The sequence below is a fragment of the Neopsephotus bourkii genome, unplaced genomic scaffold (assembly GCF_033783945.1).
Source record: "Neopsephotus bourkii isolate Nb327-2 ecotype Australia unplaced genomic scaffold, CSIRO-AGI_Nbou_v1 NB_867, whole genome shotgun sequence".
NCBI classification, from domain to species: Eukaryota; Metazoa; Chordata; class Aves; order Psittaciformes; family Psittacidae; genus Neopsephotus; species Neopsephotus bourkii.
This window is the reverse complement of record NW_026901363.1, coordinates 520,870-548,370: the sequence shown is the minus strand read 5'-3', so window position 1 is coordinate 548,370 and position 27,501 is coordinate 520,870. Positions and strand designations below refer to the sequence as shown.

The 27,501-nt window shown below is 49.4% G+C and overlaps 4 protein-coding genes across 9 annotated transcripts; 2 read left to right on the top strand and 2 right to left on the bottom strand.

The window, feature by feature from the left end:
- The first annotated feature begins 862 nt into the window (after nucleotides 1–862).
- Nucleotides 863–9,473, top strand: FUNDC2 (FUN14 domain containing 2). 3 transcript variants are annotated; one of them, XR_009725968.1, is made up of 6 exons: nucleotides 863–973; nucleotides 1,390–1,537; nucleotides 2,800–2,875; nucleotides 4,011–4,145; nucleotides 8,637–8,774; nucleotides 8,978–9,473. XR_009725968.1 is itself a non-coding variant. In XM_061356710.1 (5 exons), exons 1-5 carry the CDS (start codon nucleotides 955–957, stop codon nucleotides 5,509–5,511), a joined length of 456 nt encoding a protein of 151 aa, XP_061212694.1. In that variant the 5' UTR covers nucleotides 863–954; the 3' UTR covers nucleotides 5,512–5,618. The 3 variants fall into 3 exon arrangements, 1 of the variants encoding a protein (XP_061212694.1); XR_009725967.1 differs by having other exon boundaries at nucleotides 8,637–8,843; nucleotides 8,880–9,473; XM_061356710.1 differs by lacking the exons at nucleotides 8,637–8,774; nucleotides 8,978–9,473 and adding an exon at nucleotides 5,434–5,618.
- A 1-nt stretch (nucleotide 9,474) lies between these two features.
- Nucleotides 9,475–18,064, bottom strand: CMC4 (C-X9-C motif containing 4). Of its 4 annotated transcripts, XM_061356714.1 has the most exons (4): nucleotides 17,989–18,062; nucleotides 17,586–17,637; nucleotides 12,494–12,561; nucleotides 9,475–10,961 (listed from the first exon to the last, which is right to left on the bottom strand). In XM_061356714.1, exons 3-4 carry the CDS (start codon nucleotides 12,549–12,551, stop codon nucleotides 10,792–10,794), a joined length of 228 nt encoding a protein of 75 aa, XP_061212698.1. In that variant the 5' UTR covers nucleotides 12,552–12,561; nucleotides 17,586–17,637; nucleotides 17,989–18,062; the 3' UTR covers nucleotides 9,475–10,791. The 4 variants fall into 4 exon arrangements, with proteins under 4 accessions (XP_061212698.1, XP_061212697.1, XP_061212699.1 ...); XM_061356713.1 differs by lacking the exon at nucleotides 17,586–17,637 and having other exon boundaries at nucleotides 17,989–18,064; XM_061356715.1 differs by lacking the exon at nucleotides 17,989–18,062 and having other exon boundaries at nucleotides 17,466–17,605.
- MTCP1 (mature T cell proliferation 1) lies at nucleotides 13,481–14,312 on the bottom strand. Its single transcript, XM_061356711.1, has 4 exons — nucleotides 14,180–14,312; nucleotides 13,908–14,078; nucleotides 13,703–13,754; nucleotides 13,481–13,620 (listed from the first exon to the last, which is right to left on the bottom strand). The coding sequence occupies exons 1-3, from the start codon at nucleotides 14,294–14,296 to the stop codon at nucleotides 13,707–13,709; spliced, it is 336 nt and encodes a 111-aa protein (XP_061212695.1). The 5' UTR covers nucleotides 14,297–14,312; the 3' UTR covers nucleotides 13,481–13,620; nucleotides 13,703–13,706.
- A 333-nt stretch (nucleotides 18,065–18,397) lies between the features above and the next one.
- On the top strand, nucleotides 18,398–23,861 carry BRCC3 (BRCA1/BRCA2-containing complex subunit 3). The gene is made up of 8 exons (XM_061356706.1): nucleotides 18,398–18,544; nucleotides 18,806–18,926; nucleotides 19,516–19,602; nucleotides 20,226–20,314; nucleotides 20,891–20,946; nucleotides 21,493–21,624; nucleotides 22,193–22,236; nucleotides 23,123–23,861. Exons 1-8 carry the CDS (start codon nucleotides 18,440–18,442, stop codon nucleotides 23,272–23,274), a joined length of 786 nt encoding a protein of 261 aa, XP_061212690.1. The 5' UTR covers nucleotides 18,398–18,439; the 3' UTR covers nucleotides 23,275–23,861.
- Nucleotides 23,862–27,501: the final 3,640 nt, after the last annotated feature.

The following is a 27,501-nucleotide window of genomic DNA, read 5'->3' as shown; positions in this document are numbered from 1 at the left end:
ACTGTGTGCAAGACAGCACAACTCAACCACTGAGGAATCACTGTCCCCGTCTCCCTGCCTTCCTTTGGGTGGGCACACACTGCTCCAGCCAGTTCCCCTCAGCAGGGCAGCGCAGGAAACACGTGTGATGCTGCCGCAGCTCCCGACCTGCGGGAGGGGGGGGGAAGAGGGTGCTGTTGACAACCAGGATGTCCCAGGCACGGAGGCTGAATGCTGCCGCTGGTTCCCAGAACGCTGTTCCCCCACCTGCGCTCCAGCTCCCACTCGTGCACTGGTTCCCGTTAACCCCACAGGAGGGTCAAGCCCGCTCCTCCTTTGCTTACATCTCCAGGAGGATCTCTGTGCTTTTTGCCTGCTGTCTCTCAGGTTTCCGGGCTTTGCTACTCCCTGGGCAGCTGCGTCCCCAAGTGGGAAGAAGGAGCGTTTGGTTCAGACGCGGCAGGGATCCTTGTTTGAGGGCAGACAATCAGATGTGTTAGTGCCTGGCTGCCCGCATCAGCGCAGGGGGTGGCAGGGGCACATCAGGACAGGGCTCCGCGTCACATCCAACGTGCCTGAGCCCCCAGCCCCACCACACACGTGCCCCGCTCCTCTGTGGGACCAACACTGGAAAACAAGCCCCATGTCGGGGGGAGCAAAGCGCCGTGGGAGCTTTTAAGGTGCCCGTCGAGCCCGCTTTGTCCCTCCGCTGGGTACCACAGGCTCCCCCATGCGGTACCGGAACCAGTTCCCTTAGGACCCACGCACGGCCCCGGGGACCCCCGTGGGGAGCGCTGTGGGCAGGCGGTGCCGCTGCGGTAGCGGAGGGGATGGCGTAGCCGGGGTGACTCGAACCGGCGGACACCGGCACCGTTCGCGCCGCCGCCGCCGCTACGTCACGGCGGCCTTCCCCCGCGGAACGCGCTTACGCCGCCGTGTGGGGTTACTTGGCCGCGGCGGGCCGTTGGCGGAGGAATGGCGGCGCGGGGCGGAGGTGGGATGGGGATGGGAATGGGAATGGGGATGGGGATGGCGGGGTCCTTCCGTTCCTCTCCCTGTGGCGGTGGGGGTCCCGGCTTCCTCCCGCCCCGTCCCGGGAGACCGGGGCCTGTCCCCTGCGTGCGGCCGTTTCCTTTGGCTGATAGCGGGGCCTGGCCCGGGAGCGTCCCGCGGCGGGACAGCGCTCTTCAGCCCGTTCCGCACGGGAACGAACGGGATGCAGCGATAGAGCACGGGGTCCGGGGGGCTCTGGGGCCCTCGGTGGAGGGCGTGGGGCTGAGGGAGGGTCCCGGAGGGATGCCAGACCCTGCGGGGCTATGGGGCTGGATGTGGGTCCCGTGTCCCGGGGGAGCTGGCAGGGGAGGCTGTGGGGCAGCAGTCCCGGCACTGAGCCTCTCCATGTGCCTGCAGGTGCGGAGGAGACCTTCAATGTCCTGGACCTGGCGGAGTACACCAAGAAGCAGCCGTGGTGGCGCAAGGTCTTCGCCCCCAGCTCGGGGTCCAGCGCTGAGAAGTACAACGTGGCCACGCAGCTGCTGATCGGAGGGGTCACGGGATGGTGAGAGGTGCTGGGGGCTGCTGGTGCTGCTTGTGCTGGGGGCTGCTGGCACTGCTTGTGGCAGGCAGGATGCTGGGCTTTTGGGAAGGCGCTGGCAGCTGCAGGGGGGGCATCTGGCAGCCTTTCGGAGGAGACAGGTGTCCAGCATGCTCATCCCAATGTGCGCTGGCATGGGCTTAAAAGCTGTCTCTAACATGGAGCTGAAGAACTGAGGCTGTCTCCTAGGGGAGAAAATAGCATCAGGCTTTAATTTTTGAGGTGAGAGAGTTCTCTTTAACTCCTGCCATAACATGGTGGTGTTAAACTGAGGTAAATATGAGCCTCTCAGAACAGGGATACCTTCTTCCCTGGAGATGGATGTGTTTCAGGCATGTGCACTAAAACCTCCTGTGGAGGTGTCTTATTATATCTATAAGCATGGTTGATGGGGTCTGTGTTGCTTGTAGCAAGTGCTGGTGGCCTGTGGCTCTGTTTGCAACTTCATTCCCACCCACTGTTTGAGTTGCAGACTTGGTGTAATCACACTGCTTTGCTTCTTCACCTGGCATGGGGTGAATTTACAAGTGTAGGACAGATCTCTCCCTTGTATCTTCACTAAATGTATGTATTCACAAATGGGTGAGAGAAGGTTGCTGTATTGTTTTGCAGTGGTGGCAAGGAAACTGTGGTCAAAGTAAAGTCTGCTTTCAGTGGTACATTAGTTCTTTGCTGAGCAATGGGGTGTCGCTTGCTTGAGTTCTGGTGGCTTCAGTGATGTCTTTCATGTTGAGAATGTGTAACCTTGGAGACCAGTACAGCTTCAGACCACTGCTGTCTGCGTGCTGTGGCAGTTTTCTCTTCTGATAAAGAAAAGCAAGTAGTTGTTTGGGCAGCAGTCAGCTTGCCCTGTGGTCTGCTTCGTGGAGCAGCGGCACATGTGCTGCCTGATTTCCCTTCAGAGATGATGCCAGTTGAAAAAACAGAGGCAAAGCTAAAATCACCTCTGCCTTTGGTGAAACCCTGTGTTTCCAATGACTCTGGGAGCAGACATTGAAGAGAGAAGAATCAAAACTGCAAAAGGCTGAAGTGTGACAGCAGCAGAATGCTGTAAAGCTGGGCACAGATCCTTACTCTCTGGTTGCACGTGCATTTCTTGTGCCATTCATCAGCTGTCTCTGAGTCCTGGGTAACCACTGCCAAAGGCAGCCTTGCCTGCGGGAAGCGTGCTTGGGAGGGTGTGTTTGTCATCTCATTCTCCTGACTGGAACGTGGTTGATTTGTAGGTGTACTGGATTCATCTTCCAGAAGGTTGGAAAGCTGGCAGCGACAGCGGTGGGAGGTGGCTTTTTCCTACTTCAGGTGTGTATGACCAGCGAGCCAGGCTTTCTGAGAGCTCTGCTGGTGGGGACAAAGGGCTGTCTGGTGATCATGACCTGCTGGGACATGTGGGTCCAGTTCCCTGCGCTTCCAGGAGCTCCATGCGGAGCTCTGTGTGACTGTGGGTGTTCCCTGGGGTAGATGCAGCAGCAGAGCAGGAGCAGTGTGTGTAAACCTGAGGATTGCCAAAAGGTGCTGTTCGGTTCAGGGGCTGCTGACAAAGGCCAGGCCACATTGGGGCTATTACTGCAGGGGTATCTGAGTGAAGCAGGGAGCAGGTGAACCATGCTGCTGCTGTACTTAGTCCTGTAGTTAGTCTCATGGAGATACAAGAAACAGCCCTAGATGTCAAGAGGGGTTTGTCCATGTCTGTGATGTGCTTCCTGTCAACCTGGCTACTTGAGTCAGGCCAGCACAAATGGGGCTCTTTGTGAAGCACTAGGGAAGAGAAACAGAGATCTTTGTCTGTCCTCAGTCGTTTCTCCAGGTCTCCAAGAGCCCTTGGCACTGAGGGGAGCTGCTCGATGTGCACATGTAGCTTGTACAGGCTGCAGGAGCAGAGCAGCTCTCAGGCCTTGCTCAACAACCTTACTTGTTTGCTCCTCAGGAGCTGTCTCGTGTTCAGACTTGTTCTCCCCGCTCTTCTGGCTCTGCTTGTTCTGTTGGAAGCCAAAAGCTTGCTCTGAGCATGGAGAGTTTCACTGCTGAATCATCCTGCCCAAATAAAACAGTCAGAGAGGAGCAGGCTATTAATAGCTATGTCCACCCACAGAAACAGGAGAGCTACAGAGAGTCCCAACAATATCCATAGCAGTTGTGAAAGGCAGATGCCAGCGTTGCTTTAAAGAATAGAGGCTGAAACAGGCTTAACTGCAACATGTGTCCTGCTGGTAGGGGATTCCTGTGAGCACAGATGTTGCAGGAGAGTCAATACAGATGCAGGGATGGGTCCTTTGTCAAGTTTTTAAGCTAGTGTGCTCATCCTCTCAGCCCACTGGAGCAGTGTGTGGTGGTGGCAATGGGCAGGGATGGTGGGTGGGCAAGGGGGGCTTCTGTTTAGCCATGGTCACACAGGGCTTTACTCCAGGAACTTTCTTTCCACCCCTCAAAACTCTAGATTGCAAATCACACGGGGTACATCAAAGTGGACTGGAAGCTGGTAGAACGGGACATGAACAAAGCCAAGCAGCAGCTGAAATTTCACAGCAGTGGTAACAAAATGCCTCCAGAAGTGAAAAGCAAAGTGGATGAGGTGAGACAACTCTCCCAGGGCGTGTGCAGATGCTTAGCTGAAGGGACATCAGAGAACAGGATTGACTCCTGGGCCTTTATGGATCCTCTGTTGTGCAACTGCAAGGGAGGACTGCTTGCATGACAGCAAAACTGGAGAGGTGGCAAAGGCTGTGCATGTTGTCTGCCTAAACTAGTAAAGCCTAGAAGACCAATTGGATCCTGGCTTGTATCGGCAATAGTGTGGCCACCAGGGACAGGGAAGTGACTGTTCACCTGTATTCAGCACTGGTGAGGCTGCACCTCGAATCCTGTGTTCAGTTCTGGGCCCCTCACTACAAGAGAGACATTGAGGTGCTGGAGCAGGGCCAGAGGAGGGCACCGGGGCTGGTGCAGGGCCTGGAGCACAAGTGTGATGGGGAATGGCTGAGGGACCTGGGGGGTCAGTCTGGAGAAGAGAAGGCTCAGGGGGGACCTTACTGCTCCCTACAACTGCCTGAAAGGAGGTTGTTGCAAGGGGGGTGTCCAGTCTCAAAAGTGACAGGATGGGAGGAAACAGCCTCAAGTTGAGCCAGGGGAGGTTTAAACTGGATATTAGCAAAACTTTTTTCACCAAAGGGTTATGAAGCACTGGAACAGGCTGCCCAGGGCAGTGATGGAGTCACCACCCCTAGAGGTGTTTAAAAGACGTGTAGATGTGGCACCTGGGGACATGGCTTAGTGGTGGACTTGACAGCGTAAGGTTTATGGTTGGACCCAGTGATCTTAAAGGTCTCTTCCAACCTAAACAATTCTGTGATTCTGCTCTGTGATTCTATTTCTGCATATCTGGGACAGCCAGGGTGGCATCTAGGCATGACAGCAGCTTACCATGTGTCGCTTCAAATAGCTTGGGGTTGGGACGAAACATGCTGGGGTTGCGGGGAAAGGTGTCTCTTCAGCCCAACAAGAAAAGCTAAGCAGATCTGGCAGCAGAGTGGCCCAGTGTACCCTGGGCTCTGCTGTACGCTGCTCTGGCACACAGAGTTAGCAGCCCCTTGTGTCAGACTGACTGCTGGTTGGGAGATAGCCTTGGAGCATGTAGGCCTGGACTGCAGGTTGTGGAGGATGTGAGCTGTGCTGGGTCTGGGTCAGTTCAGAAGCTGCACACACAGTGATTAAATTAGGGAGGGGAGCTCATAAGTGGAATATTCTCCCTGACCCAAGCAGTGGCCTCTCGCTTGGAGAGGAGCCTGAGGGATGTCTTCTTTTGGGGAGGGTGGGTGACCTGCTGCTCTTGAACACTGTTGGCTCTTCTCTCCCATGCTTAGGTGATCATATTTCTAAAGAAGAATGTTATCGTGACTGGAGGGTTTGCTGGAGGATTCCTGCTTGGAATGGCATCCTAGGAACTGCATTTGACTCTCCGTGCCCAGCCTTCCCTGCCCTCCTCTGCTGTTGTTTTCTCTCACTTAGAAGTCAAAGGATATTGTAAACAGGTTCAGTTCGTTCTGTTCGTAGGTTCCACACTTTTCTTACAACACTGCCTCCGATTTCCTGTGGGCTGTTAAGGTGCTGGGATTTGTCTGAAAGCTCATGACTCGCGGTGTATCATTGTGATTCCTTTCCCCACTAAATATGCCCAGCCCAAATTTGCTGATGAGTTGCAGCCTCTTAAACCTGTAATGGCAGAGAAACCTCTTAAACGAGCTTCTTCCCATGTGCTGGGGGCTGTTACATGTACATTTGTCTGCCAGGGTATGTGTGCAACACCTCCCAGCTGGTCACTGCTGCTTAGCTTGCACTTTTTGTGCCCCAGTACCTGGGAAGCCTGTTTGTCCCTCTGCACAGAGATGGTGTGTGCAATCCAGACTCTGCTTGGCTCTCCTGGGGTGGATGCTGGAGTGTTGGGACAGGCCGGGCTGTGCTCATAAGGAGCAAGTTCATGCTATATGTGGTGCTGGGGGTTCTCCTGCCCTCCCTTGCCATTGCACTGCACTTAGATGGCCATTTGGCTGCTTCTCTGCTGTTATTTATACCCCTTACTGGAACTGCAGCACTGGCACTGCTGATGGAAACTGAGCACCGTGGCTGGCTCTCCAGGCCCTTTCCTCATCATGTGTTCTGAAAGTCACCAAGCTTCCTGTTCTGTTAGAGTGTGCTTCTAGAGCGTTAGAGCAAGTGCTTCTCACTTGCTAACTGACTGCTTAGCCTTTGAAATGTGCTGAGGTGCTCTCTTGTGGAGGGCAGGCTTCCAGTGTGCTTGGCTTGTCCATGTCAGATTAGCAGTGTGTGCTTCAGCTGTGTGACTTCCTGTAAATCACCTTGGGCCTCACACTGATGTTTTTAGGTCTGCCGTGACCTTCTCTGGCCACTTTGGTGTTGGTGATGCTCTTAGAGCTGGAATCGTGTGGGCCAGGATCATAGGCAGGAAATGCATGTGTCTTTAGGGTATGTTGTACTGGTCCAGGGTCCCTCTTGCCAGCTCTGCTGGAGTGGTGGCAGGGGAAACGTGAGTTCAGTCCTTTACCTGCCTCTGTAGAGCACAAACTCCATGCCCCCAGGCTCTGCAAGCAACTGAAATGACAAAACCTGGGACAACCAGGCTGTGCTCTTGTGGGAGAGGCTCATTTCCAGACTCTCTGCTTTGGTTATGTTCTTCCTCCTTTGCGTTTACAATCTCCACCAAAAGAGCTGCTTGCTTAATTCCGTCAGCTGCAGCCCTTTCCCAGATGCAGAGCTCAGCTGGTTTTGGACAGGCTGCCCTAGTGCAGCTGTGTGCACAGCAGAACTCTGACCTACAAGAGAAAATGACTGAAAATAGCAGAAAATCCCTTAGAGGTGTCCTGCATTGGCTGGGCTGGGCTGGCATTGCTGCTTGGCAGAGCATGGGCACTTGGGTGACTGCATGATAGTGCCCTCCAAGCAGGTACATGTAGGAGTTCTTGCCAAGGATTTCTTCATTTGTGTGTGAAAGTCATCCATCCTTCAGTAGGAAACATGCCAGAGAACAATGATGTGTGTGGGTGATGGGGATGCTGCACCCCGTCTCCAGCACTGTGTAATGCCTTTCTGATCATCCACTGCTGCTCTCAGTATGGCCAGAAATGGGCATCTTCACCCAGAAGCTGCTGGAATGGTGGGTTCTTCCACCAGAGGTGTTGGAACTTGTAGTTCATGTTGACTGGAGTGTCAGTGTAGCAACACATTGACATAGCCGAGGTTTTCTCACCCTCAGCATCTGAAAAGGACTGCAGATAATCAGGAAACCCGACCCCAGCAGTGATCTCCCCCTTCCGGGTAACTGCCCCCAGTTTATATACTGGGCATGATGTGCTGTGGTATGGAATACCTCTTTGGTCAGTTTGGGTCAGGTGTCCTGTCTCTGCTTCCTCCCCTCTTCCCCTCCTCCCTGGCAGAGCCTGAGGCTCAGCAAGTCCTTGGTCAGAGTACACATCACTGAGCAGTAACTAAAACCATCGGTGTTATCAGCGCTGTTCCCAGGCTGAAAGTCAGAACCACAGCACTGCACCAGCTACTGAGAAGGAGAAAATGACCCCAGGACAGGTCTGTTGGTCCTCTCCTGCTGTACATGGACAAGGAGAATGAAGGAACAACTGGGCTGAAGTCTTTTGAATGATGGTCTTCCTAAAAGCCACCCGGGACTGCAGGACTGATGTGATGCAGCAAAAGTCTTCAGGAAATTGGTGTTTGGGAGGGGAGTGACATGTGATGGTGGTGGTTTGGGGTTGGTGTTTTGTTTCTAGGATCCCTGCAGAATAGGTGCATGGTTACACTCTTATTGCAGGGTACCTCTTGTTCCTGTAGGAAAACAGTGTTGCTGCCCCTCCTCCTGGTGTGCTGCATAACACAACTTCTGAGATGCACTAATCTCCACGAAGCTTTCTGCAATGGCAGAGCTCAAAGTAAATCATTAACAGACCGTACCGACGATTTTCAGGCTCAAATAAATGACTATTTCTGCCCAGCCCCAGGGAAGGGTGTGCTGGGTTCTGCTCCATGAAGTCCCAACTTGCTGCTATGGAGAGAAATTGCCCAGAGAGGGAGCTAAAACGCTGCTGAAAGGGGAAACAGGACAAAATTATATTGAGTTTGATGTGAATGCAGGAAGGGAATGAACAAGGACATTGGGATCTAGTAAATCTTTCTGCTGTTCTGGTGTGGGGCTTGTGGATGGCACCATTTGATGCTGGGGGCCACACTGGAAGCTTTGATGCTGAATCAACCTCTTTAGGGATGCGTTTTCATTGCTGCAGGTGTCAAGGTGAGGTGTTCCCATCCTTCCCCACCCCTGCTCCTTTTGGTCTTGTTTCAACAACTGGCATCTGTTACAGTATGAGAAGGTTTAAAACACACTAGGCTTTTAAAGTGTTTTTATATATTGTATGTAAATGCTTCTTGAAGTGATATTTTATTAAACAGCTTTACTCTAATAGCTTCTATGTGTGGTCTCTTGACTTCTAGGGAACCAGAGTGGTTTTGTCTTACCCTGCATCTTGCATCTGACTGACAGAAGCAGTTCCAGCCAGTCTAGTAGCATGAGCCCAGGTGTGTACCCCTGTGGGCATGAAGACCGACAGCATCCTGGCCCATATCAGCGATAGTGTGGCAGCAGGGCAAGGGAAGTGATCACCTCCCTGTACTGAGCACGGTGAGCGTAAAGACATGTACGAAGACATGTAGACGTGGCAGTTAGTGACATGGTTTAGTGATGGATTTGGTGATGAAAGGGTCTTTTCCAACCTAAATGATTGAGGCCACCAGCCTTCCCTCCTCTCTGCAGGTAACCATGGGCTGCCTTAATAAACCCCTCTCCTTCATGATCTTGGTACCAGTCACCCCTGTTCCAAGTAGGTGGATGCTTCTGGTGCGGGAGGTGATTCTGCTCCCACCCTGGCTTCTGAGCCTCTCTGCCGAGCAAGTTTGTACCACCTGAGTAGAACTGGGCCTGGAGACAGGGCTTTTCAATAGGCACAACAGAAGCCTATATATTTATTGTTTATCATCTGTTGGTAACTTTCCACTGTTCCTGCTCAGGTAAGACACAATGGAAAAACGAGCAACTCGTCCAAGTGTTTGAGGTGCTTCACACATGGTGATCACTTTCCCCTTGTTTTCAACAATGTTAAAGCCAGTATGTTGTCTTAAGGGTTTGCTTTTTGAGGGGAGGCAGTGGGAGGAAAAGGCCAGCCCTGAATTATTCCCATCCTGAGCATGGGTTATAAAAATACCAAGCAGCTTCTGTTTAAACATGATGATATCACACGCAGCCCTGGACGGTGAACGGCAGCCAAGCCGCCTGGCTTGCAGCTACCTTGTATTCTCAATAAACAACCAAGCTGAGACCACAGTTTGTTCCAGTCATTTATTTTGTATCATGGTATTTCAGAGCAGAGAATACAGATGGTTGGCTCTTCTAGGCTTCAATACACTCAACTATTGTGCCTAGACTACAGTGGTCTGTTTACTGAAGCTGTATTTCATAAGTTGTACTTGATCACAGCACAAAAGTCCTTTACGGCTAGATCTAATGACAGAGTTAGGAGCCTAGTGGGTTCTAAGTCTGGTATTTAGGTGCCTAAGCCCTGTAATGGACATGGCACCCACTGAAGTGCCTGGACTCCTGTTACAGGGGTCAGAGAGACTTAAGCAGCTCTGAAGGGTGATGCAGGAACCTGTCTACTGAGCTCTTCCTACAGGTCACAGGAAATTCTGCTGCACAGGTGAGAGCTTCTGAAAAGCCATCTCTCCCTGGGGTCCAGACACAGCCGGCTTGGGAGTGAGTCTGAAAGTGTTGAAAGCAAGTGCCTACAACTGCTTGTTGAGTAAGCAGCGCCTAAATCAGTTCTTGGATCTAGCCCAGGGCTTTGTGATAGGCCTCTGGGTACCAGCGGGTTGAACGATGCTGGGTTTGTAACATATTGCTTAAAGGTTTTCAACTATAAATTTATAAATTTTATATCAACAGTCAGATCTTTCAAATGAATATTGCTTTTTGTTAAAAAAAACCCTATTCCTGTAGCAATCCCTGAAATAATGTTCCTGTAACATCTTTGTCATGCAAATAGCAGCGTGTAGGCAATTCAAATAGAAAGTAATCAAAAGTCTGTCCAGTGGGAAAGTGAGGCACTTAGGCAAAGTGACTGTAGTCACTCATGATCTATGCAAGACCTAGGAACAACCCCCAGACCTGATTCCCTTTCTTGAGCTTGAACCACTGGACAGGCACATGTCTGGAACTACTGCACGATGGCAGCAATACCTTTGCTGTGTCAAGATGGGCTTGTTTCATGTGTCATGCTTAAACTCACTCACTTGTCTGAGCTCATTTCCTGTACCTCTCACTCCAGAAGCTAGAATAACTCGGTTCCGGTTCTCCATTTTGAGAGCAAGGATGGAATAGAGTAAGGTAAGCATCCTAAAAACATCAAGTTGACTTTTCACAGAGACAGGTGCAATGCAAAGACAATGCAGATGATGTTTTGGTACAGAAACTACAGTCTGTTAAGGAGGCCATCTGTTGGTACTATGGTATACTTTTTGGTGTGCCGGGTGGTGTGTCCTTGGAGCGATCTGGCTTTCCCGAAAGTCTAAAGAAGGCTTGAAAAAACCACACACGAGCTCTGCAGGTGAGTCCCTGCTCCGGCACCTGCTGGAGCTGCATTGTGTTACTGAGGTGATGGGGGAATTCCTTCTGACGTCACCTTCAACTTTTCTCTCTCCCTTTCTTCTTTCTCAAACCCTGAACAACAGATGGATCTGCCCCTGGGGTACTGGGCGCAGCACTTCCGCATTTCTCGAATCACAGCTTCACACTTAGACTCCATGTAGTTGTTCACTGGAAAATAAGAAGGAGAACCTAAGTCTGGAGAGGGGAGCAGGTTTTGTCCCTGGAGGAGACAAACGCAGCTCAGCCCTTCAGCTGCTGGGCAGCATGTTTCTCTGAAAGCAAGAGCTGTTTAAAAGCATTTAATCACTGTCTCTGCTCTATGCAAATCTCTCTGCTTTCCTCTCTCTGCAACTCAGACAACTCCACAGCATGATAATACATGAGTAACAGCAGCACTGCAAAATGACAGCTAGAGAAGTGGTGCACACACACACACACTGTGCATGTAGCACGGTCAAAGAGCTTCTTTGCTAACACTTAACTGTTCAGATCAAACCTGTACGCAAACCTACACAGGTGAAACACTTGGAACAACTTCCATGAATGTTATAAAAGGAACACTGTCAGAGACTGGACCAAACCAGGGTCAAACAGTAGCTTTTAAGTGCAGTCACCATGGGGAGAGAAGGCAGCCTTTCATGGGAGAATGCTCCAAACAATAAAAACAGTAAAAGGCAGTATCTAAACAAATGTCAGGGACACGTAGAGGGGTTTGCTTGAGCCTTTGAGCTGAACACAGCTTCAAAACAGTCCAGGGAAAGACAGACATCTACCAATAACTGACTACTGCTTTTCCCAGATGCTTTCCCTCCTATGGTCCATCCCAGCTATATTTTAGCTAACCTGCTTGTAGTCTGCAAATAAAATAAAGGCACAAATGAGTTGCCATGGAACCGGCCTGGCCGATTTTATCTGTAGCATCACTCGCCTCCTGCTTCCTTGTCCCTGGGCTAACACCATGAATTACTCACATGAAGCTCAGAGCATGCTGGTCAAGGTCTCTACCAGGTGAATTAGGAAGAGCTCTTTCCCATATGGCTGAGCTGCCTTGGCACAGAGGAATGCTTTTTCCTACTCGTTCTATAAAGCAAATCCTTTTCCAAGAAGCAATATTGTCCTTTGCAAGTAACAAGTCTGTTCTTCCCAACTTAGGCTCAAAACTCACATTATCACATAATCTCCCTCCTTATTTAGCTAAGATATAAAAAGTAGCTGTTAAAGGTCTTCAGAAGGAGATCAGCTCGTGCCTTGAGGCCAGATCACATACACCAAACCCATTCCTGACAGACATCTGTTTGACCTGCTCTTAAAACACGCCTGCATCTAGGAGCTCTGCAGTCTTCTCATGCAATCCACCCACCATCCTCACTACCCACTCTGTGAAACAGCTCATTATAATGTCTAGCTCTCCACACCTACAGCTCAGTCCCAAGACTACACTTCAGATCTCACTACCAGCACTGGTAACACCACTCTGAAATAAGCACAGTATTACTGTTACAAATGCGCTCTTGGGTACTAATGGTGTCTCCTTATTTACAATCAAGCACAAGGGAATTTATTAAAGCCAGAGATCACAATTTTGTTTGGTTTGCATCCAGGTGATGCTAATGTGCTTTCTTCCTTCTCAAGATGAAAGGAGAACAGGATTAAGTTAAAAGAATTAAGTTCCACCAAAAAGACAAAATGACACTTGGTACCTTGCAAGCATTTCTGTATTTCACAGGCTTGTTTCTGGCAGGGATCCTTCTGGGGCATGTTCAGAGAACTAAAATGACAGGAAAATGTTACTGTAGAAACAACATGCTTTTCAGGGGGCAGGGGAGCAAGACACAGTCTTAAAGCCAAGACTTTAAAGGGCTCCTAATTTTCCTCTCTGTCACAGACAGTGCAGAAAACACCTACTGCTGCTTGCAGATGCCTGCCAACATACATGAGAATTCTCTGTGTCTGGCTAAAGGATGATAATGTGGACAAGGAATACAGGAAGTTCTATGTCGCTGGGCTTGGAGGCCTTTTTCTGGCCAAAATGTGTCCTTTCCCACTTGGATGCACAAAGATTCCAGCAAAGATTCAGATTAACACAGCTAACACTTCTGTGCCTCTAGACCTTATACTATACCAAGTATTGTGTAAAAGCCCTCTCTGTGAGCTCTACACAGCCAAGGACTCAGAGTTAGACACATATATATAGGCATTTTCAAAAACAACCAAACAAAATGACCCATGTAGGTCCCATAAAGACAACAAGGGGGGCTTTTTCTGATGCTGTTCCAGGACAAAGCCTCTTGGAAATCCCTCCCTCCCAAAACACCCCAAACAACACCACAGACGGGAGGACAGCTCCATCCTGTTCAAACCCCCAGGAAGCAGGGGTCAGACACAGCTGTAACTGTTACTGTCTGTTAAGAGATCAAAGGACAAGCAGAAACTGGTGGTGCTACTATAGTAGTTGGATGGGAGACCTCTACAGGAAAGCGCTGCTGCTACTGGAAGCGATCACAGCACTTCAGCCCAGCACTAGGGAGGTGCTGCCTTTCCAATTTCTGACCATTTACCAGCCCACAGCGCTTTCCAGTGGCGCTAGGGCATTATTTCCAGCATCCTGGCCAAACTCCACTTAGGGCAATTACATTCTGCCTACCTAGAACTCCCCCTGACGTTTCACTTGGACACAATACTCCTCTTCACTGCCTGTCCTAAACTCTTGTGTGATGCTGCTGTGTGGTGTTAAACTGCTTCCACCTCAGAGGTGGCTGCATTTCAGTGGTGAGAGAATCATTTATTGTACAAAATATACAACGACATCTTCCTAGAGCCACTGCTCCTGAAAGACAAAAATTCATATTAAAGAATGACTGGGAATAAACAAGAGCACAGTACAAAGCAGGGATAACGTCTACACATACCAGATTAATCACCAGGCACGAGTTTAAGCAGCAGTTCTTCAACACCACCAAGCTGTAAGCGACAAGGAAAAGTTCAATACGTCTACAGTTACTGTGGCTGAGCTAACGGACTTCAACAAATTAACAGTCCTTTGCCGTCCCTCAAGGATCTCAAACGACTTCACAAACAGGCATGACTATGGCCTATTGTTGCCACCATCCTTACCATGAGATGGTGCTCTATCTCCCAAACGCGAGAGTTACTATCCCTGTACTGCTCACCCTGGGACAGCTGCCACATATGAGGCAGCCGGGATGGGGGGAGCTGGCTGGGTCGCAGCGCCTCACCCAGGGGAACCTGAACTCTTTGGATCCGAGCCCTCAGCATACCTTCCTCCTGGGGGAAAGTAACAAAAAGAGCAGGCAGTTACCGGCAATGCAGTAGAGGCACCTGCAACAGCAAAGCTACAATCACTGGGAAGCTCAAAGGACACTTGCCTCTTCCGCAGCCACAAGCCACGTTTTGCGGTGCTCATCGCAGTAAACACCTACTCGTCGCACCCACAGTCGGACAGGAGGAGTGCCAGCATGCCCTCCTGCTGCCATGCCCTCCATCACGTCAGGATGCTCCCGTTAGGTGGATGGCATCATCCCGCAGGATGCACACATGGTCTCTTTAGCTCGGAATACATTCACGGAGAAAGCTCTCAGACCTGAAAGGCACCTCTGGGTGGCGTCTGACTTATGGTGTGAGATGCTATGAGCTGAAATGTCCCTAAGCATCAGCCTGGGAAACTGAGGTGGTGCCTAAGTGAACAGAAATGGCAGGACAAGTCGTACTCTGGGACATGCGTGCTGTATGGTGTTTGTAAGGCATTCTGGGGCAAAAGGTGCTATTGGTAGAGAGTTAAACCCTGTGAATATTGGCTTTGCTTATTCTACTAACAGTCATGTTAACAGTCTTTGTGTAAAACAGAGAGGGGGGAAAGGAAAATAAGTGATTTACACAGGAGTTCCGTGGCTTAATGGTGGTCTAAATCCAAAAGCAAAACTTGTGACAAGAGGTGGAATTAGTTTAACAAGAACGAAGATCACTCTGGAGACAAAGCACGAAACTCCGTATGCACGACTCTCATATTTGGAACTTGCCGAGCTGTCATTGTGACGGGTCCTTCGTCTCATCTCTCAAGACGATGGCAGCATTGTTCATTCACACACACGCTTCTCGTGAACAGCTCTCGGGACTTTGCGTAGTTCAGCTTTTAGATGGTTACAGAGAGCCACCAGTACCAGCAGGGGCAAAGGAATTTTGGACATTGAGGTGGTTCTTCCTACCGGAATTTTTGTGTAAGTTTATCTGTATACCGGTTAGATCAAGCTGAGCCATTAGCAAATGAAGGTCAGGGGAAATGGTTCTCTCTTTGAACCCTAGAAGAGGTAATCAAAATGGTACAGACAGTCTTCATTCTTTATCTAGGTTTAAAGTAGAACAGAATTAAGCTGTAATACACATAACATCCTCCTGCTACGAAGCAGATGCAGCATTCCTATCCCAGTGAAACACAGTGGTCTTCTGCAAACTTGTAAAGTTACAAGGCACATTTCAGACAGGAGCAAGAAAATCTGGGTACAAAATAAAGTAGGGAAAGTCAGGGAGAGAAAAAGAAAACCGTTATACATTGGGCTAGCTATATAACAGGAAACATGCTTCCACGCTGCCTTCTACATCTTACACTAGAGCTTCTCTACCTTTTGGAATCAAAGGCTCACTCGGCCTTTGGAAAACAAAACACCAACCACGGATCAGGCCGAGCAGCACTGTCACAGCATTTTAATCTCTAGGGAAGGAAACTTTGGATGTGCTTTTATTATTTCTTTTTCTCCCATTCTGTTTTATTTCCTTGTTTGATGTGTGGGAATATGTACGTGTGTTATAAAAAGCACCACTGTTCTGAAGACCACCCTGCGACAGGGGACAGCCATTCCAAGCAATGGCCCAGCAGCTGGATCCCTAGCATTTAGAGGAATGTGACAGCAAACTGAAAAGCCTTGCAAGGCCTTCAGGAATAACCCATGAGGGTTAAAGGGACATTTCTGTAACTCCTTTTCATTCTGCTTTACCCTAAGCCACTTTATGAATTTAATCCCATGCGTGGAAATGACTTTGCCCAACAGTGAAACGCAGCAATCACTGCTCATTTTCAGTCAGCTGAATGTAATCACCCAGGTTGGAATTCGGCCAGGATACTCTCCTACTCTGCAGTCAACTGCCAAAAGCTCCATCATGACCAAAACCGCTGAAGAACTTGCTTTTATTCCATTCAAAGCTGGAATTCCTACAGCTCATGGTCCCAGAAGCAGAAGCCTCACGACTGACTTCAGTACTGGGAAAACATGACTCGGTAAGCAAACACTGTTTCCTACAGTAAATAAACTCTCCTGGAAGGTCTCCTGTCCAAATACTAACCTGGTTCAGTGTTGCTGAACGACAGGTAGGAGGGCTGAAGCACAACATGTACGTTTGCGTTTACTGCATGTGAACGTGGAGGATAGATACAGGACGGACAGAACAAGGTGTAACACAGGGACACTGCAGAACGGGCAGTGGTTATAACGTGTTTTCACCCTTTGCCCAACTAATCTGTCCCAAACTTCCCCTGAACTCCAGAGCTCTGAGTTCAGCTGCCAAAAGTTCAAAGGCTCGGTCCAGCCTTTCTTTTCCACAGTCTCTAAGACTGTTAGGAAGGTGCCATACATAAAATGCTGAGGTCAGGCAGAACCATCAGCTGGGTTTGAAGTGAGACAGGTCTGTCTGCAGCACCCAAACATACAACAGAAACAGGAGATTTTAAAGAGCATGCTCTCAGACACTTGCACCTGAAACTTTAAGCAGGCAAAGGCAGATACAGTGCTTGTTTTGGCAGATTTTATCATAAAGCAATAAAAGAAGCCTGAAGGAAGACCTGGGTGAAAGGAGGAGTAAACTTACTTCTATTTAAGACAGATTGTAAAACCTGTTTCTTATACTGCTTGCTTCACAATCTATTTTTAAAAACACCGTATCCAACAAAACCCCAAGCAGATAACTCTGCAGGATTGCAGCGTCATCCTTTGACACACAAAAGTGCATCAACGTAATTGCAGAACTCTGAGCTGCTTCAGATATTGAATGGAGAAAGAAGATTTAAAGCCAAATCCCCATGGACAGGGACAAGACTCGCAGGTATGCTGTCCATCTCAGCATCAGGCCTTATAAGTTCAATGCTGTTCTGGGACCTGGGTGGATTTCCAAGCCATACAACCTATGAATAAGTGTGGAAATGGCCGGGAGGAGGACTGCAGCTTGTGGTGAAGACAATTTATTTACTTTTAAATGGGGTACATTAAAATACTTTATGAAAACAGTGAAATAAATTGCTCGGCCCATGCCCAGGGCTGGAGGTCAGCATGCTGAACACGATGCACCCTTCACTGCCTTCTGTTTTATAAGAGGACTGGGTCAGATCGCTACAAGAGTTCAGCTGCCATTTAGGCATCAAGGGAAAGAAGTGATGCTGAGCCTCTGTGCACCAGGCACAGCGTTGTGCTAGCACAGCTTCTGGACCAAGGCTGCCCAGCCTGGCCTTCTGGTGGAGTGTGCAGCTGCCTGTACTCCTCTGGGGGTGCAGCCTTTAGGGAGCTAAAAGGGAGCTGAGCTTCCCTGACAAACGCAGCCTGCGTCTTGCAACAAGCAAGATGCGGGATCGGATGAGCTGTCTGCTGGTGTAAGAGCACGTTGACTCACTCTAAAGCTTCTTCTTGGGGGTTTGGACTCTACTCTGCCGGGAGCACTCGCCCCGAGCAAGCAGCCCTGGGACTCCGCTCTCCGCTCTGCCCAACCTACTGAGGGGTAGCAGATGCTCACCGACCAGCCAGGGCTGTCCAGCAGCGCGGGGAGGGAAGGTCTGTGGTGGGATCTAAAGAAACAGGGAGACAAAAAGAGATGGACACAGCATGGGGGGAGCCCCAGAGAAGGGAGGGGAGGGGTGCGGGAGCTGGGCCTGGTGACGGGCTGGCCGATGGGGAGCGAGGGGAAGGCAGGGTGGGGAGCGGTGCGGGACCGGTGCGGCCGTGGCGGGGAGGAGGCGGGGAGGGCCGGGGAGGTCCAGCCGCCGCGGCGGGAAGAGTGCGCAGCACGTCTCCATAGCAACCGCCTCCCACCCGGGCCGGGCCTGTGGGGCTCAGCGGCCGCCCCACGGCATGAGACGGCACCGGGCGGAGCGGGAGCCGCCGGGTCCGGCCCCGCGGGCCGCCCGCCCGTGACCTACCTGCAGCCCCGCGCCAGGTGACAGCCAGCGCCGTGTGCACCGAGCAAAGCCTTCCCCCGCCCTCCCCCTCTGACCCGCAGCCTCCCCGCGGCTGCTCGCAGGCCCCAGTAGCCGCCGCGCAGCAGAGCCCCGCCCCACCCCGAGCCGCGCCGGCCCCCCTCCGCCCCGCCGCCCGCCCCGCACCGCCCCGTCTCGATCCGCCCCGCCGCGGGCAGCGGCTGCAGCGCGGAACCCCGCGGCTGCCGCTCGCGTGGGCGACACGGCGCTTCCGGTGCGCGGCACCGCTCGCACCTCCGGAAGCCAGAGGGCGCTTTTGCCCCTCTGATTGGCTGGAAGGGTTGGCGAGCCCCACTGGGATTGGTCCCGCTGCCGAGTGAGGGCGGGGGGAGTTGGGCTCGGCCCCGGCTACTTCCGGGGGTGGTAGAGGAAGGCGGGGAGGGTTGGTGTTAAGATGGCGGTGCAGGCCGTGTATCTGGAGGCTGACGCCTTCTTGGTGTGCCTGAACCATGCGCTGAGCACCGAGAAGGAGGAGGTCATGGGGCTCTGCATCGGCGAGGTACCGGCGGTGCGATGGGAGCGGCCGCGAGGGGGGAGACGGGTGGGACACAGACAGCAGGACCGTGCTGAGGGGCCTCGGCCTCCCGTCTCCTGCCGCTATGGAAATCAAAGCGTAGAGTCAGGCAGGCTTCCCGTTTGTGTGCCTGGCTGTGCTGCAGTGTGTACCTGTGCTCTACTGGCGGCCGGGAATCGGGCTTTGCCTTAGGGGTGGTTATTGCCGTAGAAGAGGAATGATGTGTTTTTCCTCGTGTGCCGTTAGGTTGACACCAGCCGGATCGTGCACATCCACTCTGTGATCATCCTGCGCCGCTCGGATAAGAGAAAAGACCGTGTAGAAATTTCACCAGAGCAGCTTTCAGCTGCCTCTACTGAAGCAGAGATATCCTTTTGTAGAGACAGCAGCAGAGTGGCCACTGACGTGGTTACATCAGGACTCATTTTACGTGCTGTGACTTGTTCTAGTTGCCTTGAAATTAATTGCTGCTTCCCTCCTGCAGCTGTTCTCTGGAGTCTTTGTTGGTTCCAGTGTTTGCAGTGTACTTGTGTTATATCTGTTTTTTGTAATATCTATATTTGGGCAAAAGCGAAACTGAAGTATGTTTTTGGGAGGGTAGCTCTTCAGTAGGAGACTTGGTAGGTAATGAAAGGTTAACAAGTCTCTGTTTCCAAACATGATGCATTGGAGAGCCTTTTCCCTACGGCCATTCAAGGGTGCTGTTTTAGACGGGTTGCTGCTGTGTTACTGCCATGTGCCAACAAAATGCAGTTTGCTTCTGCAGCAGTGGCATCCTGCCAGTGCTGGGGAAGAAGCTTCCATCAGCTTCCTGCTGCGTATCTTGTCACCCCTCCATAAAGGCATCTGGAATTCTGTTGGCTGATGAGAAGCTCTTTTAAAACTCCCCTGGTTTTCCATGTGCAAAAAACTTCCATTTGCTCTACTGGTTTCCAGAGCACCTTGACTCACACACAGGTTGGCTGAAATGACGGGACGTCCCATGAGAGTTGTGGGCTGGTATCACTCTCATCCTCACATTACTGTCTGGCCATCACATGTTGGTAAGAGCAGTTTTGTTCTAGGCTCTGTATGAGAACTCACAGCAATAGCTAATAGTATGGCTCAATTTACTGCTTTTTGTCAGCTCTTCACATCCCAGCTATCAAAGGTTGGTTTCTCAAGCATCCTCCAGTAGGACAAGATTGTCAGGGTGGGCTTCAGGAGTCTCTGTCAGTATAGCCCCATTCCTGAGGCAGGAGCACTCAGTTACAGCTCAGCTATACCGGTACTACTGTTTTTTCCAGACATAAGGTGTAGGGAATAGCAAAAAAGGCTGTGGGAATCACAGTGCTGCTGTGCTGGTTCTTGACATCTGTGGTAATGCAGAAAAAAACTTTTTTAAAAGAAATGGATGATTATCTGTTGGACATTATGGCTATAGGGTGATCTGTGGCACCAGGCTGATGCTAATTTCTTGTTCTGTAACTCATCCTGTATTTATAAGATTTACTATTAATTGTATTTTAAATTAGATCAATTTTATCTTTTAATTTAGTCACCTGGAGTAAAATAAAGCTTGTGACATTTGTAACCAATTCCAGGTCACCTTTCACAAGGTGCAGATCTTTTTCCACTCCTTCAGGTGAGCAGTGCAGATTTTATTCTCTTGTTTCTTTGTTTGCAGATGTCCGCACACAAGCCATGTATCAGATGATGGACCAAGGTTTTGTGGGGCTTATCTTTTCCTGCTTCATTGAGGACAAAAACACAAAGGTAAGCAAAATGAGAGTAAACCCTCCAGGTGGTCATGAGAAACAGGGTAGAGCTGAAATCCTTGCATGCAGCCTTTAAGAAGGGCAGAGCTCTGCTTGGAGCATAGTCAAAGCATGGCTCGAATGGTGACGTTTGGATCATAATCCCAATGACAAAAGGGAGAGTTATTAATTACTCTCTGCTGATCCACAGCCTGGTTCTCTAGCCAGCAAAGCTGGGCTGCCACCAGGTTTCTGGGACTGCATCAGATGGCTGCAGTGTGTGTGTGTGCTGAAATGTGTGAGTGCCCTTCAGCTGTTCAGGCCAGCAGATACAGCTTATTGCAGCTCCCTGCCTTTCACCTCCTTAGGAGATGCTGCTGTAGTGTGAGATAAGCTGGCAGTGCTGTGTCTTGTCGGTATCTGCTTGTAAACAGTTCCAGCACAGCAATCAAAGTGAAAAGCATGTCCCTTTGCAACCTGGTACAGTGTTATTTGAAAGAGCATTCTGCTTCTTAAAGGAATTTGTGGGTTTAGATGATTTTTTTTTGTTTTACTTTTTTGCTCTTGGAATCTGACTTCCTGCCCTCTCTCTTAGACAGGCAGGATTCTCTACACCTGTTTCCAGTCCATTCAGGCCCAAAAGAGCTCAGAGTGAGTACAGCAGAAGAATATTATATTCAGCATCAGGTTGTCTTTAATCTTGTCTCAAACGGCTCCTATCATGAGGAGCAAATACCATATAGAGATGCCTGAATGAGGTCTCCATTCTTCTGCTAATGCAGGCTGAAGAGAATCTAAAAACTAGACCTGATTAATTTAGCTTAGATAATTTAGTAGTTTTAAGATTTGTGTAGTTCACTGTAGTCTGGGTATTAATTTGTGCTGTAATCCACTGTATAGAAGATCAACCTCTTTACTTTCAACTCTAGAGGTCGCAGCTTCAAGCTTGTGTAGAGTGGTGCAGAGTCCCTGCCAACCTCACATATGCTGTGCATCATATTGGCAGTACTGGCTATTTAGTTGCTTTAGCATTTTACTATTACAGTTTCAGACAAATTTGTGGCTATAAAATGCTTCTGTTTGCCTGTCAACTCAGGCATGTGTTCCCAAACATGCAGCAGTGTCATGCATTGGACAGACTGTTGCAGGTTTGTAGAAGACGAACTTTGAAGTTTATTGTGTCTGATGCCCTTTTAGATATGAAAGGATCGAAATTCCTATTCATGTTGTCCCCCATGAAACCATTGGGAAGGTGTGTCTGGAATCAGCTGTAGAGCTGCCCAAAATCCTTTGCCAAGAAGAACAAGATGCTTACAGAAGAATTCACAGGTAAGAAGGCTGGGGCTGCACCCCTCTCCAGGACTGTCTTTGCTAACACATGGAACTCTTCCTGTACTTCAGAGCACCATGACCTTAGTAGGGGTGTAGAAAATAACAAGTATTAGCAGCTCATGTGCCTTTATAGGAGAACTGGTTGAACATGTTTGCATTAAGGAGTTCAAGGTCCCTCAACCTTGCACACAAGAGCTAAGTGTAACTGCTCCTTTGCTGCAACAAAAAAGAGAGAGAGCATGCGTGAGCTAATGGTGGCCCTTTAGTGATATGTCTGTGTGTGACAGTAGTTAGTGTTGAACCAGGGTAAGTGCTGAGAAGAAGTGTGAAAAATTAGGTGAAGTATCAGCTTCTTTTTTATTGCCTCTGGTGCTCAGCACTGATGTTTCTGTGCTGCAGGCTCTTCCATCATCCTTGTGAATGTACAGGGCTTCCACACGTGAAGGGGTTTAGATGTATCTGCAGTGTTAGTGACTTGTAGGTAGCTGGTTCTGTAGCTTGGGTTTGCCTAGTAGGCAATCCACTGCTCTCTTGTCACTAACCTCATTCTGTTCATTTTTCTCAGCCTCACCCATCTAGACTCCGTAACCAAGATTCATAATGGCTCAGGTAAGGATTCCTTTTTTGCATGCAATAATCCAGGATGCTGCTGCCTGAGTCCAAACAGCAGTCTTGAACAGGGGCTGGTTTGGCTCTAACTTTGGGGAACAGTGGACCCCAGCTGTGTAACAGCCCCCCCTTTGCTGTAAAAGGCACTTGTAAAACTACAATAGCACAAACTTTTGTCTTTTTCTTTGCCCTACAGTTTATTTCCAATCACAAACACTGTGTAACCCAGAGAATTCCCTGAGATTGTTGTCTTATTACGTAAAGTCTAGTGGAGGAACAGAATTGTAACAAAACACTTTACAGGAAAATATCAAGGGCTGTAGAATAACCTAATCCTGGGACTTTATGAATGTTGTTGTGTCCTTTGACCTTTATACAGTTGGTTCAAATTGCAATAGACTTTGGTTTGTTTGGGAGTTTTGGGTTGGTTTGGGTTTGTTTTTTTTTCTGTTAGGAAGGGGTTTTGGATTTGGTGAATGTTAGAGCAGTGTCTGGCTGATGTGTATGCATGTAACACACAGGAAATGCCACCTTTGCTTTTGCCCCTGAGATAAAGTGAATCCTAATTCCCACTTCTGTTCCAAGATAAATACCCCATTGTCCATTTTCATCTGTTCAATACCTAAGGCATTCTTTGCTTCTGGATTTAGAAAATAATTAGCATCAGTGATGATATGTATTTTTATAGATTTCTGTCTAAAGGTCAGATTGAAATGGCTTGTTTCTCTGTTTAGCAAGCTGCTGATTCTGACTTTCCTGTGGGGATGTCTGGTTGCCTTGGTCAGCATGTTGGAGCATTTCCTTGTCTGTCTCTGATGCTCTTGGCTTTGGGGTTGTTGTAGGCATTTGTGTTTGCACTGGCATGATATCTTCTTGCTCTTTCCAGTGTTCACAAAGAACCTCTGCAGCCAGATGTCAGCCATCAGTGGGCCACTGCTTCAGTGGCTGGAGGACAGACTAGAGCAGAACAAACAGCGGGTGCAGGATCTGCAGCAGGAGAAAGAGCAGCTCTTGGAGGAACTCGCTGCTTTAGAATGAAAGAGAAAATGCAGCCCCTTCAGAAAAGAGACATGAGAGAAACTCTACAAGACCTACATCTGGCTGAAGGGTGGCCTGACATTGCCTTACAGTGAAGATGCTAGCTATGCCTCTTCTTGTCCCAGGCAGCAAAGAGCACTTCTACAGGATAAGGGCTTATCTGCCCCACCTTGATGGAAAGCAGTGGTATCTCTCCAGGTGATGCATGATGCAGTGCAATCACAGCTCAGTAGTGCGGTTGGGCAGCACCTGAAGGTACATCAGTTCTGCAGAGCACACACCTAGGGAACATGCTGTTTCTCCCTCCCCTGTGTTTTGACAGAAGTCTTACTGCTTTACATGTATTCCAGGAGCCTAGAACAGGAGGGTTAGAGAGGAACAATGTGTCCCTGCAGTCGTAGCTGATGCTGCCAACTCCTGCCTTCTTTTAGTAGCTTCAGTTGACTGTGATCTAGTAAGAGATTACTGGTTAACCACCCAGGCAGATAGGAGGTGGGAGGGAAGCTTGGGAGGAAACCTGGAAGAACTTTGACAGTAGTATCTGTGTTCAGCATACTTGAAACCAAATAAAGAATTCCAAAGCCAGAGTTTTTTGGAGTAGAAATGAAGTGGATGCTACAAAGAGCCAGTGCCTGCATTTTTTGGACACAGTCTGTATTTTCTTACTTCATGTAATGCTGTTGATGCTCATCACTGAGGTTCTTTACGAAATGGACTGTTCCTGCTGGATCAGTGGGAGGAGTGTGGCTCCTTCCAGAGGGAAAGAAGATAACTGATAGCTGTGCGAGTCTGTCATTCTTACACACTAAACTGCTGAAGTTTCATTAGACTGAAGCAGAACAAAGTACCTGTTGCTGAACTAAACCTTCAAGTGTTCTTGCTGTTGCATTTCAAAGTGTCCCTCATCACATACACAGACACAGTCATCTGCATTCTGTTACGTGAAGTCTGTCTCGTGTGAATGAAAGAGCCAACAGCACAGTTAACACTTCTGTTTCAGGTCCTTGGTTCTAATCTAATCCTTGCTCAAGTGGAGGTTGTGACATTGCTGACAACTCATGAGCTTGACTGTTGCTTTGGGAGAATGAAACATGGCAGAAAGAAGCATTCCTTTTACAGGGAACAGCCAGTATTGATTAGCAACTGCAAATTGCTGTCAGACCTGGAACCCCTCAGCCAGCTTGGTTTTGTCAGACTTCGTGTTTCAGTATTTCTGCATCGATATTGGCAAACCCTCAAACAGTAGAAGTTCTTCCAGGTAAAATGCTCACTACTTTTAGCAAAAAGTGCTGTGAATAGTATTTTTCTTTAATTAGTTTTTAACTGTCCTTATCTCAACCCACAAGTTTTCTCACTTTTACCCTTATGGTTCTTGACCCTATCCTGCTAGGGTCAAGGCATGAGCAACTGGCTGCATGGGACTTAGCTACCGACTAGGGTTAACCCACAGTGAGTGTGGAAGCTACTGTAATGTTGCCCATCTCTGCAGTGGGTTATTGGCAGAAATGCTGTATTTCAACTGCTGACTGCAAACCAGAATCTCTTGTATCAAGTTTCAGAATTACAATCTAATTTATAATGCTGCTTTGACATGAATTCTAAGCAAGGATATAGTGGTGAAACTATGCAGCGTTGAATGCTAGTAACTGATACACCAGAGCAGCTGTGCTGCATCTTTCCGATAATGTGTTTCTTTCTCACATCACCAGTTTTGGTAAAATAAGCTAATAGAGAGCTCCACAATTTGTGTACTTAAATAGGCAGTAAGCAAGATGAATGTGCCTGAATTCTATTTGGCTTATATCTTCTTATGTCTTGAATGCATGCTTTTCTTTACAGTCTCACTTTAGACTGTTTGACCAGGTTGCTCCAAGCTCCGTCCAACTTGGCTTTGAACACTGCCAGGGATGGGGCAGCCACAGCTTCTCTGGGCACCCTGTGCCAGCGCCTCAGCACCCTCACAGGGAAGAATTTTTTCCTAATATCTAAACCTTCCCTCTGTCAGGTTCAAGCCATTCCCCTTGTGCTGTCCCTACAGACCCTTGTCCCAAGCCCCTCTCCAGGTTTCCTGCAGCCCCTTTAGGCACTGGAGCTGCAATAAGGTCTCCCTTTAAGGAGCCTTCTATTCTCCAGGCTGAACCAGCCCAGTTCTCTCAGCCTGGCTCCAGAGCAGAGCTGCTCCAGCATCTCCCTGGCCTCCTCTGAACCTGCTCAAGCAGCTCCACGTCCATCTTGTGCTGAGGCCCCAGAGCTGGATGCCGACTTTAAAAGTCGGGTGTCCCAAGCACCATACACAGCACGCATTTGTTTCCCACTCTTTGATCAAGCTTATCTAAGCCCTTCAGTTATTTTCTTTCGGAGGAGGTGGGGCTGTCTGTCTACTTTTGTTTTAAAACGCATATTATAGCCCCACGGGTAATTCATGTATTTCCTTTGGCACTCGTCACCGAACACCTCTGTGCCTGCACGAAGCAGGCCCGTGGCTTCGCAGGGACCGGCTCAACTTGCAGCTCTTTCCCCAGCCCTCGTTTGGCAGCACACCGCAGCGTTATGGCGGGCGCGGGGCGCTCGCACCAGGCCCACTCGGTCGCTGAGAACGCGGGAAAACGGCTGCGCGGGAAAGCCGAGGTGCGTGACGTCACTCGTGACGTCCTTCACCCGCGACGTGCCGGCCCCGCCCCGCGCCCGAAGCTGAGGCGGCCGTGGGGGGGGCCTGTGGCCGTGAGGCCGCTCCTGAGCTGCCGCCTCAGCCCCGCGGGTGCCCCAGGACCCGGTGCGTCGGGGATGGGCCCCGCGGGGAGGCACGGAGCGAGTGGGGTGGCGGGTGCGGGCCGGGCCGGGCTATGGGGAGTGTCAGGGCGAGGGCAGCGGGCATATGGTAGAGGGGACGGGGCAGCCACAGCTTCTCTGGGCTCCCTGTGCCCCACATCCCTCACAGAGAGCAACTTCTGCCTCATGTCTGATAGAAATCTGCCTCTCTTTCAGCTTCAATCCAGTCTCCTTTGCCCCGTCACTCTCAGTTACCAACTTTAGATAATGAAGTGTTGCAAAAGCAGAAGGAACTACGGATGTCTGTCTGTCTAGCCGCGCAGATTGTGGAGTATGTATAAAGCTTTACCATAAACCCCAAATTTACACAAAACCCCAACCCCAAGAACAACAGAACACTCCACACAGTTAACCTAAAGCAAACTATTAAGGCCTGAGTAAGAATTCTGTAACTTTGTGTAATGAGACGTTATTCCATCACAGTTAAAGGTTTGGAAAAGAGCTCTCAAAGTATTGGTCTCAATGCCCTTTTTGGTTTGTTTTGCAGGGTAATCCTGCAGAGGACACTTAAAGAGAAGCAGCTGGATGCAGCAATACAGTAGTTCATTTCAGTCGCACCCAAATATAGGAGACGTATCAGAAAGGTAATAGGTTTATAATAGCAGGAAATCAATGCTATCAGTCTTGTAGGCAGTTAAGCATTGAAAGCACTGTGCGTTAAGTATTCCTATGTGAAAGTTTGAGAGGGAGCACTGCCCAAAGCACCAGAAGCTGTTCGGAGCTGTGGCAGAACCGAGTTTGTTCAAACTGTTTAGTTTTTATTATTATCTTACAGAGATGAAAGAAAACAAACCAAAGAACGATGACATTTGTCTGAAAAAACAGAAACAGAGTCTCTAGATAAATTAGGGGGGGGGAAAGGTGGAAATGAGGATGCAGAGGGCAGCAGTTTTCCAGGAAAATGGACACAGAAATATGCAGGTTTTGTCCATTACTCCCGAGTTCAACGCAGATGACTGTACTTATGTCTGACTGAATTAAACAAGGCTTATATCACCCATGAGATTATGTATTTGATAGTGTTGATGTTAAGTGGAATTATACTTGAAGCTTAAACCACTGGAAATGCAATTTCAGTCTGCTTGATCAGAACAGCAACTATCAGAGCTGAGATGCTGCAGACCTCTTGGAGGGAACCTCTGTAAGAAATCATCTTTTCTACCTACTTGCATGTAATGTCTTTACTGTGATAGAAGCTTGTGTGCATCAGGAACAGGAAAAAAGCCCTTATAAAGGTGTATTTTCATTCAGAAAGTAAGTCTTTAAAGTAACTGGCAATACCAGAGGTAATTTCTCAGGACTGGAGTTACCATGCTGTAGCTTACCTCCTTTGCTGACAGGGTACATCATGTGTGGGCTTTCCTGACAGAATTGGGTTAAGAAGTGCTCCCATAAGCT

Coding starts and splice junctions, on each gene's coding strand:
- CMC4 (XM_061356713.1), bottom strand. CDS start 12,551: ATGCCCCAGAAGGATCCCTGCCAGAAACAAGCCTGTGAAATACAGAAA. Junction 10,962..12,493: donor AATACAGAAATGCTTGCAAG/GTACCAAGTGTC, acceptor CTTATTTTCCAG/TGAACAACTACATGGAGTCT.
- FUNDC2 (XM_061356710.1), top strand. Junction 1,538..2,799: donor ATCGGAGGGGTCACGGGATG/GTGAGAGGTGCT, acceptor GTTGATTTGTAG/GTGTACTGGATTCATCTTCC. Junction 4,146..5,433: donor TGAAAAGCAAAGTGGATGAG/GTGAGACAACTC, acceptor TCCCATGCTTAG/GTGATCATATTTCTAAAGAA.
- MTCP1 (XM_061356711.1), bottom strand. CDS start 14,296: ATGGAGGGCATGGCAGCAGGAGGGCATGCTGGCACTCCTCCTGTCCGA. Junction 14,079..14,179: donor GGCTTGTGGCTGCGGAAGAG/GCAAGTGTCCTT, acceptor ACTTTCCCCCAG/GAGGAAGGTATGCTGAGGGC. Junction 13,755..13,907: donor AGATAGAGCACCATCTCATG/GTAAGGATGGTG, acceptor TGTCGCTTACAG/CTTGGTGGTGTTGAAGAACT.
- BRCC3 (XM_061356706.1), top strand. CDS start 18,440: ATGGCGGTGCAGGCCGTGTATCTGGAGGCTGACGCCTTCTTGGTGTGC. Junction 18,927..19,515: donor TGCCTCTACTGAAGCAGAGA/TATCCTTTTGTA, acceptor GACTCACACACA/GGTTGGCTGAAATGACGGGA. Junction 22,237..23,122: donor CAAGATTCATAATGGCTCAG/GTAAGGATTCCT, acceptor TGCTCTTTCCAG/TGTTCACAAAGAACCTCTGC.